The sequence below is a fragment of the Mobula hypostoma genome, chromosome 5 (assembly GCF_963921235.1).
Source record: "Mobula hypostoma chromosome 5, sMobHyp1.1, whole genome shotgun sequence".
Lineage (NCBI taxonomy): Eukaryota > Metazoa > Chordata > Chondrichthyes > Myliobatiformes > Myliobatidae > Mobula > Mobula hypostoma.
In genome coordinates this window covers 75,787,666-75,807,120 of record NC_086101.1, presented here as the reverse complement: position 1 = coordinate 75,807,120, position 19,455 = coordinate 75,787,666, and the positions used below count along the sequence as shown (strand labels likewise).

Below are 19,455 nucleotides of genomic sequence, written 5' to 3'. Positions count from 1 at the left end.
GCTTTTGAATATTAGGTTAGGGGACAAGGCGGCAAGGACGTTAAACTAGGCATAACTGGAGGTAAGATGCTTCATAGATGTGGAGTTATTTATTTATACAGATGAACCAGTAATAATGCTTTACCCTGTGTGATTATATTGTTTGAGTGGCATGCCTGCATGTTTCTAAAATTACTGCATTATCTCCCATCTAGTATAAACTTGCACTGATCACAAGCTTATAGTCAAGTTATGCCTACTCTGCCAGGCAATATGGCTTCCTCTATTCAAGTACACCCTATCCTTGTTATATGCGGGGGATACGTTCCTCGAAGTTGAAGCATAATGTGAAATCGCATAATGTGAATAATTATTTAAATGGAGAAAATAGGGATGCGTTCCAGAAGGCTTCCTAAATATGTTTTATCTGTAATTTATTCACATTTTCATACCAATACGACACAAAAGCAGTACTGCAAGACAACATTTGTATTTATTTAATCAATTTAAGGTAATTTTCAATGTAATAAATCATAGAAAATTAACATCCTAGGGTGTACAGTACTCACCAACAGTGGTAGGTGTGTTCGCTCCGGGAGATGAGTGGTTGTTGTGGTGTCGGGCAGCTTTACATGGATAAGGTGGATGGTTGTGATCATCAGGATAATATCAAGCACAGCAAGGGGTAAAGGAAGACTCACAGAACTCTTACAACTGCCGGCAGCAGAAGATTATACCGATTTGAATAAAGTGGTGAGGGTTGTTTGCTTGGCAGCATTTTGTTTTTCAGCATAAATTTGCTTGTAGGGAAGAAGTGTTGATGGCAGGGAACGACTGAAATGCTGACTCCGTTCTATACTTGGGTCCATGTCCATCACCATTTGTGCCAAGTGTTCCGACTTCCACCATTCCCTCACCGTTGGTAAACTCCTGGGATTTTCAAAATCATCTGTTGCTTGCAGCATCTGAGAGATAGTTCGCCGTAAAAAAAAAAAATACGTATGCCTTGAATATGGATCACACCTTGGTCGTGTGGTTTAATCAGCAATGTTGTGTTAGGCGGCAGGAAACGCACTGTTATGCTAGGATGAATGCTGTCCGAATGTTTAGATGGACTGGTGCATTGTCAAGCAACAAAAGAACTTTAAAGGCAAGATTCTGTTCCCAGCAGTAGCATTCTAGAACTGTGTTACCTTCAGCTGATGCCATGCTGTTTATAATTTCCAACTTTTTTTTCAAGTGTTAAAGCGTGTCTCTGCCGCTCGGCTGATGGCCCAGGACATGACATCAGACGCTTAGGAGGCATAGTTAAATATTTCAAGCACAAAATTACTGCACCGTAGGTAAAACCGACAAAGGTTTAAGAGCACAAGATCGCGCTTCCACACCTTGCCAAAACCAATGCGAGAGTGAAATTGTGAGGGACGCGCACCTGACTTGTATTGGCAGGAGAGCGGTGCTTCTCGTCCCAACAGTGAGACTGTGAGGCATGCACACGTGACTTGTATTGGTGGGAAGGCAGTGCTTCTCACATAACTGTGAGTTTTGGATGCATATAACGAGACCTTGGTAGAAATAGGTTCCTCGCATAACTGTGAATCTGCATAGTCTGAAGGCGCATATAATGAGGATAGGGTGTAACCTTTATCTGACCTGCCTGAGATTACAAAGACTTCAAGGCTGAATTGGCTGAGCTCTTTGATACAAGGTTTCTGTCTTATTCTTCAATGTCCACAATTTCTAACTTGGTTAATATCTCACTCACAACCTATTGATATTTTGTAAGTTTGGTAACTGTAACATTTGCAATTTTCCTATCATAGTGAACTGAACAATCTGAAATATTACATAACTAGCTCCGTTACAATCTTAATGCAACATATATATGTAGCACCAACAACAATACTCTGTGGATCTAGAAGTTCAACTTTATTTCAGCACTAAACATGATCAAGTGACAGACATTTCTGATTCAGTTTGTTTCTTAGCAAAGCATTGTGCAGACAAAATTGCATAATCAGATCCTAGCTTCTACTACTAATAATTTACAATACTGAACAAAAGTACTCCCACAGCACTCCTTCTTCGCTATTCTGTGCAAACATCTTCGGCACCCTAGCTACATATATGTGCCTAAAACTTTTGTACAGTACTAGACAACGGGGTGGCCCGTTGGGGCACCCTTTGAGAGAAGGGTAGTGCAGTCTGATGTGACCAGAATGAACATTAAATATACTAGCTAAAATTATTTCTCAGGATCAAACAGATTTTATAAAACACTCGGAGACTGTTAAATGTTATATACTCATCCCTCTCTAAGACTCCCCAATGTGTTGTTTCTCTAGATGCTGAAAAGGCATTTGACAAAGTTGAATGGAAATATCTATTTAAAGTTTTAGAGAAACTTAGCTTTGGTACTAATCTTAATAAATGGATTAGATTGATATATAAAAGCCCTATTGCCACTGTTATTACTAATAACTGTAGATCCCCCTTTTTCCGACTTTGGCGGGGTACGAGGCAAGGATGTCTGTTAAGCCCTTTGTTATTTAATTTGATGTTGGAACCTTTGGCTATTGCACTTCGTGAAGCTAAAAATATTCAAGGAATTTCTATAAATGGGACTATTCATAAGATTTCCCTTCATGCGGATGGTCTTTTGGTTTATATTTTGAATCCTGAAGAATCTATTCCTAGTTTTTTGAAATGAGTTTGCATTGTTTTCAGGATATAAATTAAACCTGCATAAAAATGAATTATTTCCTTTAAATGATTCTGCTTCTATATATGATGACATTCCTTTTAAAGTTACGGATTCTTTTAAATATTTAGGTATTATCATCACTAAAAATTATGGAGACCTTTATAGAGCTAATTTAGTTCCCTTAATGGATTTTATGAAACAATTTTTTTCTAGATGGAATCCACTTACACTTACATTAGCCGGTCGAATTCATGCAGTTAAAGTGATGATTTTACCGACATTTTTATATGTATTTCAAAATATTCCTATTTCTCTAACTAAGAAGTTTTTTGATCAGGTTGACGCTATTATTTCATCTTTTGTTTGGAATAATAAAAGACCAAGAATTGGAAAATGTCATTTACAAAAATTAAAAAAGGATGGAGGTCTTACTTTGCCTAATTTAAAAATGTATTATTGGGCGGTTAATATACGTTATGCGTGTTCTTGGTTATATTGGACTGATAAAAAGGAACGACCACCATGGGTTGATCTGGAATTGAAAGCTGTGAAACAATTTTACTTAAGTTCGTTATTAGGAGCTCCTTTACCTGTACAATTAGCCAAAATTTCTATTCTAAATATAAATCCTATGATTAAGTAGTCATTACGAATCTGGTACCAGTTTCGTAAGTTTTTTAATCTTAAAAAAATTAACCTTTTTACTTTAATTTATCGAAACTATTTACTTAAGCCTTCACTTAGTGATCCTACCTTTTCTCTTTGGAGGAATAAAGGAATTTTTTTCCTTTATGGATTTGTTTCAAGAAGGCCGATTGATATCCTTTGAGAAATTAGTAACTAAATATTCTCTCTCATATTCACATTTTTTGCAATATCTTCAGGTCAGACATTTCTTACAAAAAAATTTAAGTAATTTTCCATATATACAAGATTCTGACCTGTTAGACTTTATTTTAAAAATGAACCCTTTAGTGAAAGGTTTCATTGGGAAAATTTATACTTTACTATTACAACAGGATAACTATCCTTTACTTAAGGTTAAGCAAGATTGGGAAAGAGAGCTTAACATGACCTTGATAACAGAGGATTGGTTGCGAATTTTGAAGTTGGTCAACTCTTCTTCGATTTGTGCCAGTCATTCTCTAGTTCAATTTAAAATTGTACATCGTTATTATTTGACAAAGGAGAGATTGTCTAAAGTATTTCCTAATGTAAGTAGTCAGTGTGACAGATGTAAAACTGAGATAGCTACGTTGACACATGTTTTGGTCGTGTTCTGTATTGAAACAGTTTTGGAAATCTATTTCTTCTGCAATTTTTAAAGCTTTAAAAATCAATTTACAACCTAATAAATTGACAGTTTTTGGTATAATTCCTCAATATATTCACAGTATTTCTATATCAGACCAGCACATAATTGCATTTGTCACATTATTGGCTAGAAAGGCTATTTTATAAAAATGGGAAGATGCCTCTGCTCCCACTTTGATACAATGGTTCTCTCAGGTGATGATATGTCTTAGTTTGGAAAAAATTAGAAGTCGAACTTTTGATCCTAGATTTGACTTCAAGAAAGGGTGGGGTTCTTTTGCCCATTATTATCATTTGATTTGAGTTAATGAAGATGGTCCTTTTATGATGCTTGGGTATATGGATTTGGTTGGGGGATTGATGTCTTTTTTTATGGAAGCTTGTATGGCGTATAGCTCCGGGTTTGTGCTCCAAATTTTTTTTTTTGTTTTTAGGGGTTTTTTTTTGTTTTAGTTAGTAGGGGTTCTTTTTCCCTTTTTTTCCAAAAAAAAAAGCTTTAACATTTGTTTTGTTTAATTATTATTGATATACAGTTTGGTTGATAGTTTAACTCTTATCCTACATATGGATATGTTGTCTTGACTATCTTGATGTATTTTTCTTTGTTGTTGATTTTCAATAATAATTAATAAAAAAAAGATTTAAAATTGAAAAAAAAATTCCTGAATGCTATTGGTATCACTTTGCTTTGGAAACTGAAGTAGAAAACCTCAGTTTATTAAAGAAGAACGACGCGTAGCAAAGTAAATATAGCTGCTCCTCATTTAACAAAGGACACATTTGACGGCATCATTTCTAGTTTATCTGCCACCCTTGTGCCTCTTGTTGTCATTCTTGAGACGTGCTGCCCTTTCATCCCCCGTCTCTTCATCTCTTCTGCTGTTTGTTGTTTGTCTCTGATCCTGGAGACGTGCATGCCTTTCTTCCTCTGTCTCTTCTTCTCTCATCTGTTTTTGTCCTGACTCTCTGATCCTGGAGTCGTGCGGCTTTGGCCTCATCCGATTCTTGTCCTTGCCGCTTCCCAATGATATTTGGCGTCATCTCTTGACCATAATGTCCCCCTTCCCTTTCCACGTGACATAATTAGGCTGACCTTTTTTTTTTACTCTAATGCTGGATAGAAGATACGAAGCAGTAACACCAAAGGATGCTGATTATTCTTGATGATGTAGCTGGCGCTCTCCTAAATGGACGTGATATAGTCACCGCTGTACTTTGACTGCAGCAAAGGGTTTTATGGGTGTCTCGAAGTACGTCACTAAAATAAGATTTAATTATCTCTTATTGATGGGTGGCAGTTAGATCTGTCCCAATCCTGCACATGCTGATGGTGATTAGCAGAATGTGACCCCGCGAAATAGAGCTGCCCTGCCCTTTTGTGCTGGTAGGTGTCACTGCTGAGGCTGGCCGTGCGCATGTGTCGGGCTGTCATGTCCCAATTTCCATGATGGTGTATCGGCTCTCGGGTTAAAAGGGAGCCTGTTGATTTTGGCGAATGAGCACCTTTATACGATATATAACCCTGAGCTTTGCCTGCATTCTGTAAGTTAGCGCATTTTAATTCGATTTAGCCAAAAAAAGTGCCGCTGTAATGCACCATTTGCACTAATTGGAAGTCAGAGACAGACAGAGCTTGAGAGTTTTAGTAGTATATAGATTGTATTAATTCATTTTGGTCTCACCCTGTTATAGATATTTCCTGTGTTCTGTCCCTCTCCCCTACACCATTTCTCCATCTGCAGACTTCTGTTTTCCTGTTCAGGCGAAGAGTCTCAGACCTGAAATATTATCTTCTTCTTATCCCATATGGGCATCTTTTTTAAATTATGTGCAGCAGTTTTTAAAATCATGTAAGTAAGCCACATTGCTCCTTAATCATCTGGCCTTCCTCTCCTTCAAAGTGTGTGCACTTGACCATTAGTGCAATAACTAAATGTACAGTAAATTTAGACAAATGTATCGTGTTCTTTCTTGTATGTCCTCTTTGCTTTGTCCTAATGCAGTGACTCTCATTTCTCTGGACTGAATTCCATTTGTCACAAGTTTCATTGTGTCAGAAGAAAATGAACAATTTTTTTTAATCTTTTTGAATCTCAACTGTCAGCTGAAATGGGAACTTGTCACAATGCACAACAGTAGGCCCAACATTGGCTGCGATCCATGGAATGGGAATGGAATGGGAACTCTTTGCAAGAATTTTATTTCCTCTGCGTAATAAAATGTATACATTAGAGACTCAAAGGACTGAATTTTGCAACAGACAAGTAGCCAGAGGAACTCAGGCTACTTAGGTGTAATCCATTGAAGGAAATGGACAGTTAGCATTGGGTTGAGTTGTTCTCTGATCTTGGCAATTCATTTGCAAATGTTTCATCTCCATACAAGGAGACATCAGTGTACTGTTCAGTTGTGGTGTGTCCTCAGAATACTTTGCCTATATATACTCATCAATCAGCTCATTGGTCATCATTACAGAAACTCATTTGTGATGTAGGGAAGGCGTCTCATCACTGATTGGTTAGGTGGCAAACTCTGTATGTTGTGGTCTGAAATTTTGCCTGCAAGGGCTTCTAAATAGGATCGAGGTCTATGTGTTTGTTTACAGAATTGTTTGCAGAAACCACGCTTCTAGAAATTCTCTTGTTTGCTTGTGCCATGACTTTCAGTGATGCCCCTCTCGATCTTCATGGGGTAGAGACTCGGGAGAGTAGTCTCCTTGTATGTTGACAAAATGTTTGCAAGTGAATTACCAAGATCAGAGAATAACTCAACCCAGCCATCAACCACCTGAGTTACACATTTTCCGAGTTATTTTCAACAGTTAACGTTTTGAATCGAAACATTTTATCTAGACTTTTCAATGACTATCCATTTCTTTGCATAGATGCTGTCCACCAGCCAAATGGTCTCCTTCTAGGCTGTAAAATGTAAATAAGACTATTATAATTTGAAAGTGACGGTGTCCAATCCAAGTAATTCAAAATCTGCAATGAGATAATAGCAGATTCTCAAGTGCGAATATTGCTCACACGTGCATTGTAAATGGACTGTACTTTCCAAACTCGTAATTCTATGTCATCTGAGATTCTTCACAAAATGATTTAATTTGTTACTCATATATTCTATCGTTTCAGATGTAATTACATTATTTAGAAGGCATTTAAACCTATTTCGCTGAGTTCCCTCAGCTTCTTGTGTGTTGCTCCTGAATAGCTTAACTTTGAGATGGATGTATATGAGCAATAGAGACTAAAGAGATGTTACTCAGTTAAGATACAAAGTTGTTTTTTCTCAGAGGAAGTTCATGGATTCCAATCATGTTATTTGATATCTTGAGCCACTCCAAATAGGAAATATTCAAAGGGATGCATATTCAGTAAACAGTCCTGTATCTTGATGGGGTAGAAATAGCAACAGTACAGCCAATGCAGCTGCTCCAGGTCCAACCCTGAACTCAGATGTAGAATTTAATGTCCTTCCCATGACTGTGTGCATTTCTGCTGCATGCTCCAAGTTCCTCCAGCTTTCTAAAGGTTAATTCACTACGGTAGAGAGATAAAGAGGGAGCCCCTCTGTTGTTCGAGGTCGCCCATGGATCTTGCATCCTAGCTGTTTACGTGATATGCAAGCCAGGACAGTACAATATGGGGAGCAAGCTGTTGTCCATACAGCAGGCCCCCCTCTCCACACAGCTGACGAATCTAAAGGAACAGTGCTGTAGATAAGTTACCAAATAATCAAGGTGTACTGATGAGCGTATAAGGGAATACTTTGCAGGATAACAGGAAAACAAAAGTGCAGGAATGAAATTGATGGGAGCTGGCATGGAATCATTGGGCCAAATTGTCATCTCCTAAGTTGTAAAATGTAAATAAGACCATAAGATACAGGAGTAGAATTAGGCCAGTTGGCCCATCACATCTTCTCTGCCATTTCATCGTGGCTGATCCATTTTCCCTCTCGGCCCCAGCCTCCTGCCTTCTTCCCATATCCATTTATGCCCTGACTAATCAAGAACCTGTCAGTCTCTGCCTTAAATATACCCAATGACTTGGTCTCCAGAGCTGCCTGTGACAAAGCATTCCACGGATTCATTACTCTCCAGAGAAAGAAATTCCTCCTCATCTCTGCTGTAAAAGGACACCCCTCAATTCTGAAGCTGTCTCCACTGGTCTTAGACTCCACCATAGGAAACATCCTCTCCATATCCACTCTATCAATGCCTTTCAACATTTGATTGTTTTCTTTGAGCTCATCTGAATGCGGGCCCAGAACAATCAAACAGTCTTCATATGACGAAAACTTTCAATCCCAAAATCATTTTTGTGAACCTCCTTTGAACCCACTCCAATGTCAACACATCCTTTCTTAGATAAGGGGCCCAAAACTGCTCACAATACTCCAAGTGTGGCATCACCAGTGCCTTGTAAAGCCTCAACATTACACCCTTGCTTTTATGTTCTAGTTTCTGTTATAATTTGGATGGGATGGTGATTCAAAATCTGCTATCTGATAATAGCATTAAAAAAAGTATGTGTCTCAAGATAGTATCCTCATGGTTTTGGCATACCCAACAATCCACAGTAAACTGCAATCTACCTCATTTACCAGAGGCCCACTTCCTTTATTGTTTCCCCTTGTGCACCGGTAATATCAATAACCTCTCCATTTGTAGGTGAGGATAGATCGTCCTTAAGTGTGGATATTGCACATATGTGCATGTTTGTAAATAGAGCCGTACATTCCAAACTTGTAATTCCCTGTCATCTGAGATTCTATCACTAAAAATGTATAAATTTGTTACCCATAGAAATCATGTATCACATTATTTCTGATACAGTTACATTGTTTAAAAAGGTATTTATTCCTGTGTAAGCCCTTATCCTCTGCACCTTGCATGGGAAAGGCATAGAGCAGGTGTTCCTAATCTTTCTCATGCCATGGACACCAGGTTGGGAACACCTAGAATAGAGGGATATGGCCTAATGTGGGCAGATGGGATTAGTACAGATAAGCATCACAGATAGCACTGACAATATAGGCTTAAAGAGCCTTTTTCTGTGCTGTACAATTGTATGACTCACTAAACTATGTTTTGTTCTCTCTGCAGTATCTAAACTTCTCTCAGGCCCAACAGTAAAAATGTGTGGAATAACAGTACAACTGAAGAAGGGTGATATCACCCAAGAAAGAACAGACATCATAGTGAATTCTACAAACGCGAACTTAAATTTAGATTCTGGTAGGTGGAAAAACAATTAACATCTTGATTGTAATATTAAACCAAATGATCAACTTTCTGTTACGTGGGATAATTTTAACCTAACTGGGAATTGGCTGCACATGAAACATTTCTCCCCAAGGTCTAGTTCACCACAAAATCTGGTTTTTAACTGTTCATCTGAGTGGATAGGATGTAGTTATCAGAAACCGTTGGGTGTGGCTATTAAAAGTACAATTCACAGTCTGACTGCTATTTTAACCAGAGTCCATGATGATGGTGTTCTGGTTTTCCTGCTAAGTCAAACTATTAGAAAAATGCAATTTAAAAAACTGTATAAGCTTTTGTATAAGCATTTGGGGTTAGGAGAGTGAGAGAATTTGAAACAAGCAAGAGAAAATCTGCAGATGCTGAAAAATTACGCATGTTCTTAAGGGAAAGTTTTGATTCTTCCATATCACAGGATTCTGCCCACTCAACAACAACTCCAAAGTCCCAATGGATACGGAAATCAAGGGGGTGTATAATTGACCCAAATTCAGTATCTACCATTAACCATCATGCAGATAAACTTCCATTGCCCGCACCCCATTCACTAACCCCAGAGGAGTTAAGTTCCTCATCTATGGCTAAATATTATCATCAACCAATTATTATTCATTGTTAATTCCTAAATATTGAGAAGCATTTGATAACAAGCGTATTTGTAAGTTGCAGCCTAAGATGACGTAGGAAAGATAGCATTGTTACAACTGCTTATTTAATTACAGGAACAGTTACTACCCATCAACCATCACGCTCATGAATAGAAGGGGATAACTACACTCACACATTGAAGTGCTCTCACAACCAATGACCTCACTTTAAGGACTTTTATCCCATTATCTCATGTTCTCGTTATTTATTGGTATTTGTTTACACTTGTAATTCATTGTCTTCTGTACTCTGGTTGATCTTTCATTACTATACTGTAGATTTGCTGAATATGCCCGCCACAGCAAAAAATTGGTGATGTATATGTACTTTGATAACAAAATTGACTTTGAACTTTAATGACAACAATAAGGAACAAATGAACTTTAATTACAACAATAAGGAACAAAAGAGCAGAAAAGGGTAACGTTTGCTAGAGGTTGTGAATTACAAATGTGTGAAGTCCCTACTATATTTTGAAGTACTATTTTACTTAAAAAGAACACCAATGCTAAAAGCCACACAACATTGTAAGCCACATTCAAACTGTTCAGCAAAGACAGAAGTGTTTAAGCATTGCACTACCTAAGGTTCCTGGCCTAGTCTCCTGTAACTTAATATCAAATTCAGATTCAATTGTTGTCCACCAACGTCGCTAAAATTGCACTGCCACATTTTGCTACCGCAGAGAAGTGTAGGTCCTTTTCATTGTTGTTGTTCCTTTTCATGCCTTGTGGCACATTGGGTAGTGACTTTCCCATTTCTTTAGCATTTTGTCTGTCTTTTATGAGGCTGAGTTGCTAGCTATACTCAACCCAGCACAGATGGAAAGCGTGTAAGAAGCCAATCAGATTCAAACCCGCACCCATAGAGTACAGCACAGAAAAGGCCCTTCAATCCATCTAGTCGATGTAAAAGCCATTTAAGCTACCTACTCCCATAGACCTGCACTGGGACCATAGTCCTCCATATCCCTACTATCCATGTACCTATCTAAACTTCTCTAAAACATTGAAATTGAGCTTGCATGCACCACTTGTGCTGGCAGCTTGTTCCACACTCTCATGTCTCCCTGAATAAAGAAGTTTCCCCTCATGTTGCCCTTAAACTTCTCGCCTTTCATTCTTAACCCATGACCTCTGGTTGTAGTCCGACCCAACCTCAGTGGAAAGAGCCTGCTTGCATTTACCCTATCTATACCCCTCATCATTTTGTATACCTACTCACCTCAAAGTCCGGTAGGGCTGATGCCACTACACCACCGGCCAGCTCCTTTTCATTGGTTATATATTATAATTGTTAAAATCCTACCTTAGAACCACTACAAAAATATTGGTTCTGTGTCTGAAATTATTTGGAGTGTCTGAACCATAAAACAACCAAAATTAATCCAGTATGATTTACTCAGTAACAAAGGTCTTATTTCATTCTTTCATTAACCGCAGGTGTCTCTGGTGCAATACTAAAAGCTGCAGGTAGTTCTGTAAAGGCGGAATGTGCTGCTCAAGGTACTGATCATTTCAATGTTACCTGTTTCTAGCAAGTATTCCTTGAAGATCAAAATGTATAGAGCCTCTCACTGTGGAAAAAATTCTCTCTTTATCAGTCAGGGGAAAGATGACAATGAATCAGGGGGCTACTGAGGTGACTTTAAACTAGAATGGTTGGGGGATGGGAATCAAATTAAAGAGGCTAGGCGTGAGGAGGTTAGTTCACAACAGAGGGATGGGAACCAGTGCAGAGAGACAGAGGGGTGTAAAGTGAGCGTAGAAGCAAAAAGTACAAAGGAGAAAAGTAAAGGTGGCAGGCCGACAAATCCAGGGCAAGCATTAAAAAGGGCCACTTTTCAACATAATTGTATAAGGGCTAAGAGAGTTGTAAAAGAGCGCCTGAAGGCTTTATGTGTCAATGCAAGGAGCATTTGTAATAAGGTGGATGAATTGAAAGTGCAGATTGTTATTAATGATTATGATATAGTTGGGATCACAGAGACATGGCTCCAGAGTGACCAGGGATGGGAGCTCAACATTCAGGGATATTCAATATTCAGGAGGGATAGACACGAAGGAAGGGGAGGTGGGGTGGCGTTGCTGGTTAAAGAAGAGATTAACGCAATAGAAAGGAAGGACATAAGCTGGGAAGATGTGGAATCGATATGGGTAGAGCTGCGTAACACTAAGGGGCAGAAAACACTGGTGGGAGTTGTGTACAGGCCACCTAACAGTAGTAGTGAGGTCGGAGATGGTATTAAACAGGAAATTAGAAATGTGTGCAATAAAGGAACGGCAGTTATAATGGGTGACTTCAATCTACATGTAGACTGGGTGAACCAAATTGGTAAAGGTGCTGAGGAAGAGGATTTCTTGGAATGTATGCGAGATGGTTTTTTGAACCAACATGTCAAGGAACCAACTAGAGAGCAGGCTATTCTGGACTGGGTTTTGAGCAATGAGGAAGGGTTAATTAGCGATCTTGTCGTGAGAGGCCCCTTGGGTAAGAGTGACCATAATATGGTGGAATTCTTCATTAAGATGGAGAGTGACATAGTTAATTCAGAAACAAAGGTTCCGAACTTAAAGAGGGGTAACTTTGAAGGTATGAGACGTGAATTAGCTAAGATAGACTGGCAAATGACACTTAAAGGATTGACGGTGGATATGCAATGGCAAGCATTTAAAGGTTGCATGGATGAACTATAACAATTGTTCATCCCAGTTTGGCAAAAGAATAAATCAAGGAAGGTAGTGCACCCGTGGCTGACAAGAGAAATTAGGGATAGTATCAATTCCAAAGAAGTAGCATACAAATTAGCCAGAGAAAGTGGCTCACCTGAGGACTGGAAGAAATTCAGAGTTCAGCAGAGGAGGACAAAGGGCTTAATTAGGAAGGGGAAAAAAGATTCTGAGAGAAAACTGGCGGGGAACATAAAAACGGACTGTAAAAGCTTTTATAGATATGTAAAAAGGAAAAGACTGGTAAAGACAAATGTAGGTCCCCTGCAGACAGAAACAGGTGAATTGATTATGGGGAGCAAGGACATGGCAGACCAACTGAATAATTACTTTGGTTCTGTCTTCACTAAGGAGGACATAAATAATCTTCCAGAAATAGTAAGGGACAGAGGGTCCAGTGAGATGGAGGAACTGAGTGAAATACATGTTAGTAGGGAAGTGGTGTTAGGTAAATTGAAGGGATTGAAGGCAGATAAATCCCCAGGGCCAGATGGTCTGCATCCTAGAGTGCTTAAGGAAGTAGCCCAAGAAATAGTGGATGCATTACTGATAATTTTTCAAAACTCGTTAGATTCTGGATTAGTTCCTGAGGATTGGAGGGTGGCTAATGTAACCCCACTTTTTAAAAAAGGAGGGAGAGAGAAACCGGGGAATTATAGACTGGTTAGCCTAACGTCGGTGGTGGGGAAACTGCTGGAGTCAGTTATCAAGGATGTGATAACAGCACATTTGGAAAGCGGTGAAATCATCGGACAAAGTCAGCATGGATTTGTGAAAGGAAAATCATGTCTGACGAATCTCATAGAATTTTTTGAGGATGTAACTAGTAGAGTGGATAGGGGAGAACCAGTGGATGTGGTATATTTGGATTTTCAAAAGGCTTTTGACAAGGTCCCACACAGGAGATTAGTGTGCAAACTTAAAGCACACGGTATTGGGGGTAAGGTATTGGTGTGGGTGGAGAATTGGTTAGCAGACAGGAAGCAAAGAGTGGGAATAAACGGGACCTTTTCAGAATGGCAGGCGGTGACTAGTGGGGTACCGCAAGGCTCAGTGCTGGGACCCCAGTTGTTTACAATATATATTAATGACTTGGATGAGGGAATTAAATGCAGCATCTCCAAGTTTGCGGATGACACGAAGCTGGGTGGCAGTGTTAGCAGTGAAGAGGATGCTAAGAGGATGCAGGGTGACTTGGATAGGTTGGGTGAGTGGGCAAACTCATGGCAGATGCAATTTAATGTGGATAAATGTGAAGTTATCCACTTTGGTGGCAAAAATAGGAAAACAGATTATTATCTGAATGGTGGCCGATTAGGAAAAGGGGAGGTGCAACGAGACCTGGGTGTCATTATACACCAGTCATTGAAAGTGGGCATGCAGGTACAGCAGGCGGTGAAAAAGGCGAATGGTATGCTGGCATTTATAGCGAGAGGATTCGAGTACAGGAGCAGGGAGGTACTACTGCAGTTGTACAAGGCCTTGGTGAGACCACACCTGGAGTATTGTGTGCAGTTTTGGTCCCCTAATCTGAGGAAAGACATCTTTGCCATAGAGGGAGTACAAAAAGGTTCACCAGATTGATTCCTGGGATGGCAGGACTTTCATATGAAGAAAGACTGGATGAACTGGGCTTGTACTCGTTGGAATTTAGAAGATTGAGGGGGGATCTGATTGAAACGTATAAGATCCTAAAGGGATTGGACAGGCTAGATGCAGGAAGATTGTTCCCGATGTTGGGGAAGTCCAGAACGAGGGGTCACAGTTTGAGGATAGAGGGGAAGCCTTTCAGGACCGAGATTAGGAAAAACTTCTTCACACAGAGAGTGGTGAATCTGTGGAATTCTCTGCCACAGGAAACTGTTGAGGCCAGTTCATTGGCTATGTTTAAGAGGGAGTTAGATATGGCCCTTGTGGCTACAGGGGTTAGGGGGTATGGAGGGTAGGCTGGGGCGGGGTTCTGAGTTGGATGATCAGCCATGATCATAATAAATGGCGGTGCAGGCTCGAAGGGCCGAATGGCCTACTCCTGCACCTATTTTCTATGTTTCTATGTTTCTATGAATATTGGTCAGACAGAATATGGAGGTAGATTGGGTGGGGATAGACTGGAGACAGAAATGGAAGCTGTCAGTTCATAAGAAACTTTTCTAGTTCAAAAAGAGATATGAGGAAAGTTAGTCCTGACGAAGGGTCTCGGCCTGAAACGTCGACTGCGCCTCTTCCTATAGATGCTGCTTGGCCTGCTGCGTTCACCAGCAACTTTGATGTATGTTGAGGAAAGATGATACAGCTCAAATATCTGTTGGCGCTGTATTGAAATATTTGATTTACTCTTCAAAAGGTGGTTACTTAACAGAATGGCATTAATGGAAGATTGCAGGTAGCTGGTTAATTCTGCCTAAAGCTCTATCAGTTGGATGAGATTATTTCTGGGTGAAATGAATTCATGGGTGTTCCAGATGCTCCTTCAAATTACTTACAGGTTCTTTGGTTCCTGGGATGAGGTGGATTCTATTCTATATTGGCCAGGAGTCAAAAATCTTTAAAGTCAATTTGTCTTGAACAAGGTAGTGTGCATCCTCGCTCCTCAGTTTCTGTGTGCTCCTGATAAATGGACTTGAGGTTTTCAATAGCATGCTGTGTCTTTTCCAAGAGATGCCCAGGAGTCAATGAGGATGTTGCACTTCTCTTAAGGAGGTTTTGAATCCTGTCCTCCCATAATATTAACAAGGTATGGAGAATAGCAGTGAAGGCAACTCCTCAGACCAGAAGGAATTTATTTATTTCTTTATTTAGAGATACAGTTCAGTAATGGGCCCGTGCCCAATTACACCCATATGACCAATTAACCTACTAACCCGTAGGTCTTCGGAATGTGGGAGGAAACTGGAGCACTTGGGAGAAAACCCATGGGAAGAACGTACAAACTCGTTGTAGACCTGGAATTGAACCTGGGTCACTGGTACTGTAATAGCATTTTAGTAGTCGCTACGCTGCCCTTCAGCCATGAGGCTTTTGACACAGCCGTGGATAATTTCATGACTAGGCTAGGGTTAAATCAGGGGTTGCCAAACGGTACAGCTCAAGGGGCCTATTCCACATTGAATCTCAATAAATAAATATGTAAGAGACAGTCACCTTTAGTTGCTAGCATTTAATTAGCCACCTGAATCAAGTGTATTCTCAGCAATGCTGTATGTATAGTTTAGTCACAGTGAAATTCTTCAATTCCATTCTTAGGTTCTCAACCAGATGGGAGTATTGTAGTGACCAGCAGTGGCCAACTTCGGTGCCAATATATTGTGCATGTGATACGTGCAGTGAAACCAGCTATCATCACTGCATCTGTAAGCAAGGTCCTTCAGGAATGTGAAAAGCTGAATGTCACCACTGTCGCATTCCCAGCCATGGGGACAGGTAAGGTCCTCCCCTTTTGAGCAGTTTTGTCAGTTGGTTCTGTGACTTGATGTTTTCCCTGACATGGTTCTTCTGAGGTTCATTAATATCTGCTTGGATTTCATTCAGGTAAAGGAGGGGTCACTGCTGAAGATGCCATCAACGCAACATTCAGAGGACTGGAGAATTATTTCTTGAATGTTACATCGTCTAACATGAAAACCATTTCCATCGTTGCCTTTGAACCACACATATATGATTATTTTGCTGATTTTTTCAATAAAAAGGTATGTAACTCCACTGCAAGTGCAATGGTAAGTGCTGGCTCATGCAAAATTTCAGTTTTCACCAGATATTTTTTTAGAAAAGAAGAATCAATTAGATAATGATTCCATGCCGTACTTTAGTTCTTTCAGCAGCATAAGACAGCAGTAGTCACCACATAATGTTTCTGCCACTATTTGGTGAGATCAATGCAGATCTGAGACCTAATAATAAACACAAGAGATTCTGCAGATATTGGAAATCCAGAGCAACACACACAAAATGTGGGAGGACCTTAGCATGTCAGGCAGCATCTATGAAAATGAACCAACAGTCGACATTCCTAATGTTCTCTATAGTACACATGGAAATCAAAAAGCTGCTGATACCAAAATTAACATTATTAATTGAACTGTCAGCTTCTGTTTTTGGTGGGGTAATGTTCCACATTTCAAATATGTGAGTTAACTGCATTGATGTTGAAGATATATCCTTGACATCCCCATCAACCGAAAGGTTTTTCCTCTGTAGATCTATTCAATTCTGTTGAAATTCCCAAGAGTCTTAATCATATTACTTCATAAAATCCATAAGCCAGTGATTACAAGCCTGGTTTGTGCAATATATGATTGATTAGACTGATACAACTTTCCTGCATTCCTTTGAAAAATAGATAGGTAGACAGCAATGGAAATGCACCTGGTGGATTTATGTGATGATGGATTTAGTATATGAAGAGAGGTTAAACAGGCTTAAACAAAGAGTGGTCTTAGTTAATATATAAAATTCCAGCAGGTGTTTACAGGTAGATACAGGGATGTAATTGGTTGGTGTAATGTTGACTCAAAATAGAAGGTTTGTCATTCAAAGTACATTTATTATCAAAGTATACAAACATTATACAACCTTGAGATTCATCTCCTTTCAGGCAGGTACAAAGCAAAGTGTAAAGGGTTTCTTCTTTTATGTTACTGCTAAGGCTAATAAAAATGGTTTCTTTGTTATGCTAACTGCTGAGACAGTGGTTCTCTCTAGCAGCATGTTTGGATTATAATTACTGATAACGAGAATTGTATTCATTTGCTAACCAATTGGGATAGATGTTATTCTTTCTTGCGTGTCTGTAAGCTATTGTTTTCACGGGCTTTGGGGCAGAAGGTGCGATGGGGACAGAGAGAGGAGACGCGATTCTGTAAACTGGGTGATGGAACGGACCCCGAGCGAGAGTCTGAGGCCCAGGGCCTTCGGCTAGGAGAGGAGGCGAGGATAGACTCGTGTGGAGCGTCTGGTTGACTACCGTGGTTGGTCCCAGGCGGTGGGTCGAGGAGGTTGGAGAGGATCGAATGGTGGAAAGAAGACTCTGTTAATTGAGCTCCAACGGTTGTGCACGAAGTGGTTGAACTTTGATGAGTTTGGCGCCTTTTACTTTCCTTTTATATTTTATCTCTATTAATTACATAATTCCAGTAAGATCTATAAATTGTAATCATTTAATCGCATATGGTGTATTGTCTGTTATTTGGCGTGGTGGGGTACATCACACAGCATCCACACAAACTTGATTACCCAGTTTGGCGGGCCGAAGGCTGCTCCCTCTAGACGAAAGTGAGCTGAGTGAGCCTGAGGCTTACCAGGGGGCTACAGAAGAAACCCTATAGAACCTTTTTTTTAAAAAAAGACCATCAGACGCCCAGTGTGCAGAGGGAAAATACAGATCATGCAAACAATAAATGTAAGCAAATAGCATTCAGAACTGAAGTTCAGAAAAGTGAACCCACAGACAAGAAGCCAGTCACATCACTGCAGCCGTCTCAGGAGCCCATTAGTTGCAGGCCACAGCCTCAGTTCAGCAAAGGGATGAGTAAATCTCACGGAGCAGTGAGCTGAAATAGCCCATCCCTCACCTCCGGCTCCGACACACTGACCTTTTCAATCTAACCCAGTACTTAAATGGTCCAAACAGCAGGTCGTTCCTTGTGCATGGATTTTCTTCACCTAGAGTGCACTGAGTTTTTGGAATTATTTACTGACAGGCACACAAAAGAAATCGATAGATTTTGGGCATTGATGGAATTAATAGATTTAGGATTAGTGCAGGAACATAGTGAAGAGCCAAGAGATCAGAATGGCAGAGGAGATTTGATGGGTTGTATGAGCTGTGTAATTCTGCGCTCCTAGTTGTGTAATTTTTTGTAAATGTTGTTTCCAGGACACTGCACACATCACTTGATATGATAACTTCTTTGAACCTTTTCAGTATTTTATTTATTGAAGTTATGACTAAATTTAATCCTGAAATTCTACCTCAATTCATTTTGACAATGCAAAATGGGAAAGGGAAAGGATGGGAATATATTTACAGTGCACACAACTTGAGGTAAGAAATTGCTGGGTCATTTCAAACGACCTGCAATCTCAGATTTATATATTTCAGAATTCTGAAAATCTCAAAAAAAATTAATATAGATAAGGGTTTCGGCCCGAAACGTCAACTGTACCCTTTACCATAAATGCTGCCTAGCCTGCCGAGATTTCATTCAGGTAAAGGAGGGGTCACTGCTGAAGATGCCATCAACGCAACATTCAGAGGACTGGAGAATTATTTCTTGAATGTTACATCGTCTAACATGAAAACCATTTCCATCGTTGCCTTTGAACCACACATATATGATTATTTTGCTGATTTTTTCAATAAAAAGGTATGTAACTCCACTGCAAGTGCAATGGTAAGTGCTGGCTCATGCAAAATTTCAGTTTTCACCAGATATTTTTTTAGAAAAGAAGAATCAATTACATAATGATTCCATGCCGTACTTTAGTTCTTTCAGCAGCATAAGACAGCAGTAGTCACCACATAATGTTTCTGCCACTATTTGGTGAGATCAATGCAGATCTGAGACCTAATAATAAACACAAGAGATTCTGCAGATATTGGAAATCCAGAGCAACACACACAAAATGTGGGAGGACCTTAGCATGTCAGGCAGCATCTATGAAAATGAACCAACAGTCGACATTCCTAATGTTCTCTATAGTACACATGGAAATCAAAAAGCTGCTGATACCAAAATTAACATTATTAATTGAACTGTCAGCTTCTGTTTTTGGTGGGGTAATGTTCCACATTTCAAATATGTGAGTTAACTGCA

The 19,455-nt window shown here is 39.7% G+C and overlaps 1 protein-coding gene across 1 annotated transcript in view; it reads left to right on the top strand.

Annotated features, from left to right (window-relative positions):
• The window catches only part of LOC134346840 (protein mono-ADP-ribosyltransferase PARP14-like), a 108,560-nt gene that overhangs the window by 33,279 nt on the left and 55,826 nt on the right, over positions 1 to 19,455 (top strand). The window contains exons 9-14 of the mRNA XM_063048581.1: positions 16 to 61; positions 5,740 to 5,847; positions 9,108 to 9,239; positions 11,357 to 11,419; positions 15,887 to 16,063; positions 16,172 to 16,356. Coding sequence (XP_062904651.1) covers positions 16 to 61; positions 5,740 to 5,847; positions 9,108 to 9,239; positions 11,357 to 11,419; positions 15,887 to 16,063; positions 16,172 to 16,356 — 711 coding nt within the window. The remainder of the gene's footprint in view (positions 1 to 15; positions 62 to 5,739; positions 5,848 to 9,107; positions 9,240 to 11,356; positions 11,420 to 15,886; positions 16,064 to 16,171; positions 16,357 to 19,455) is intronic.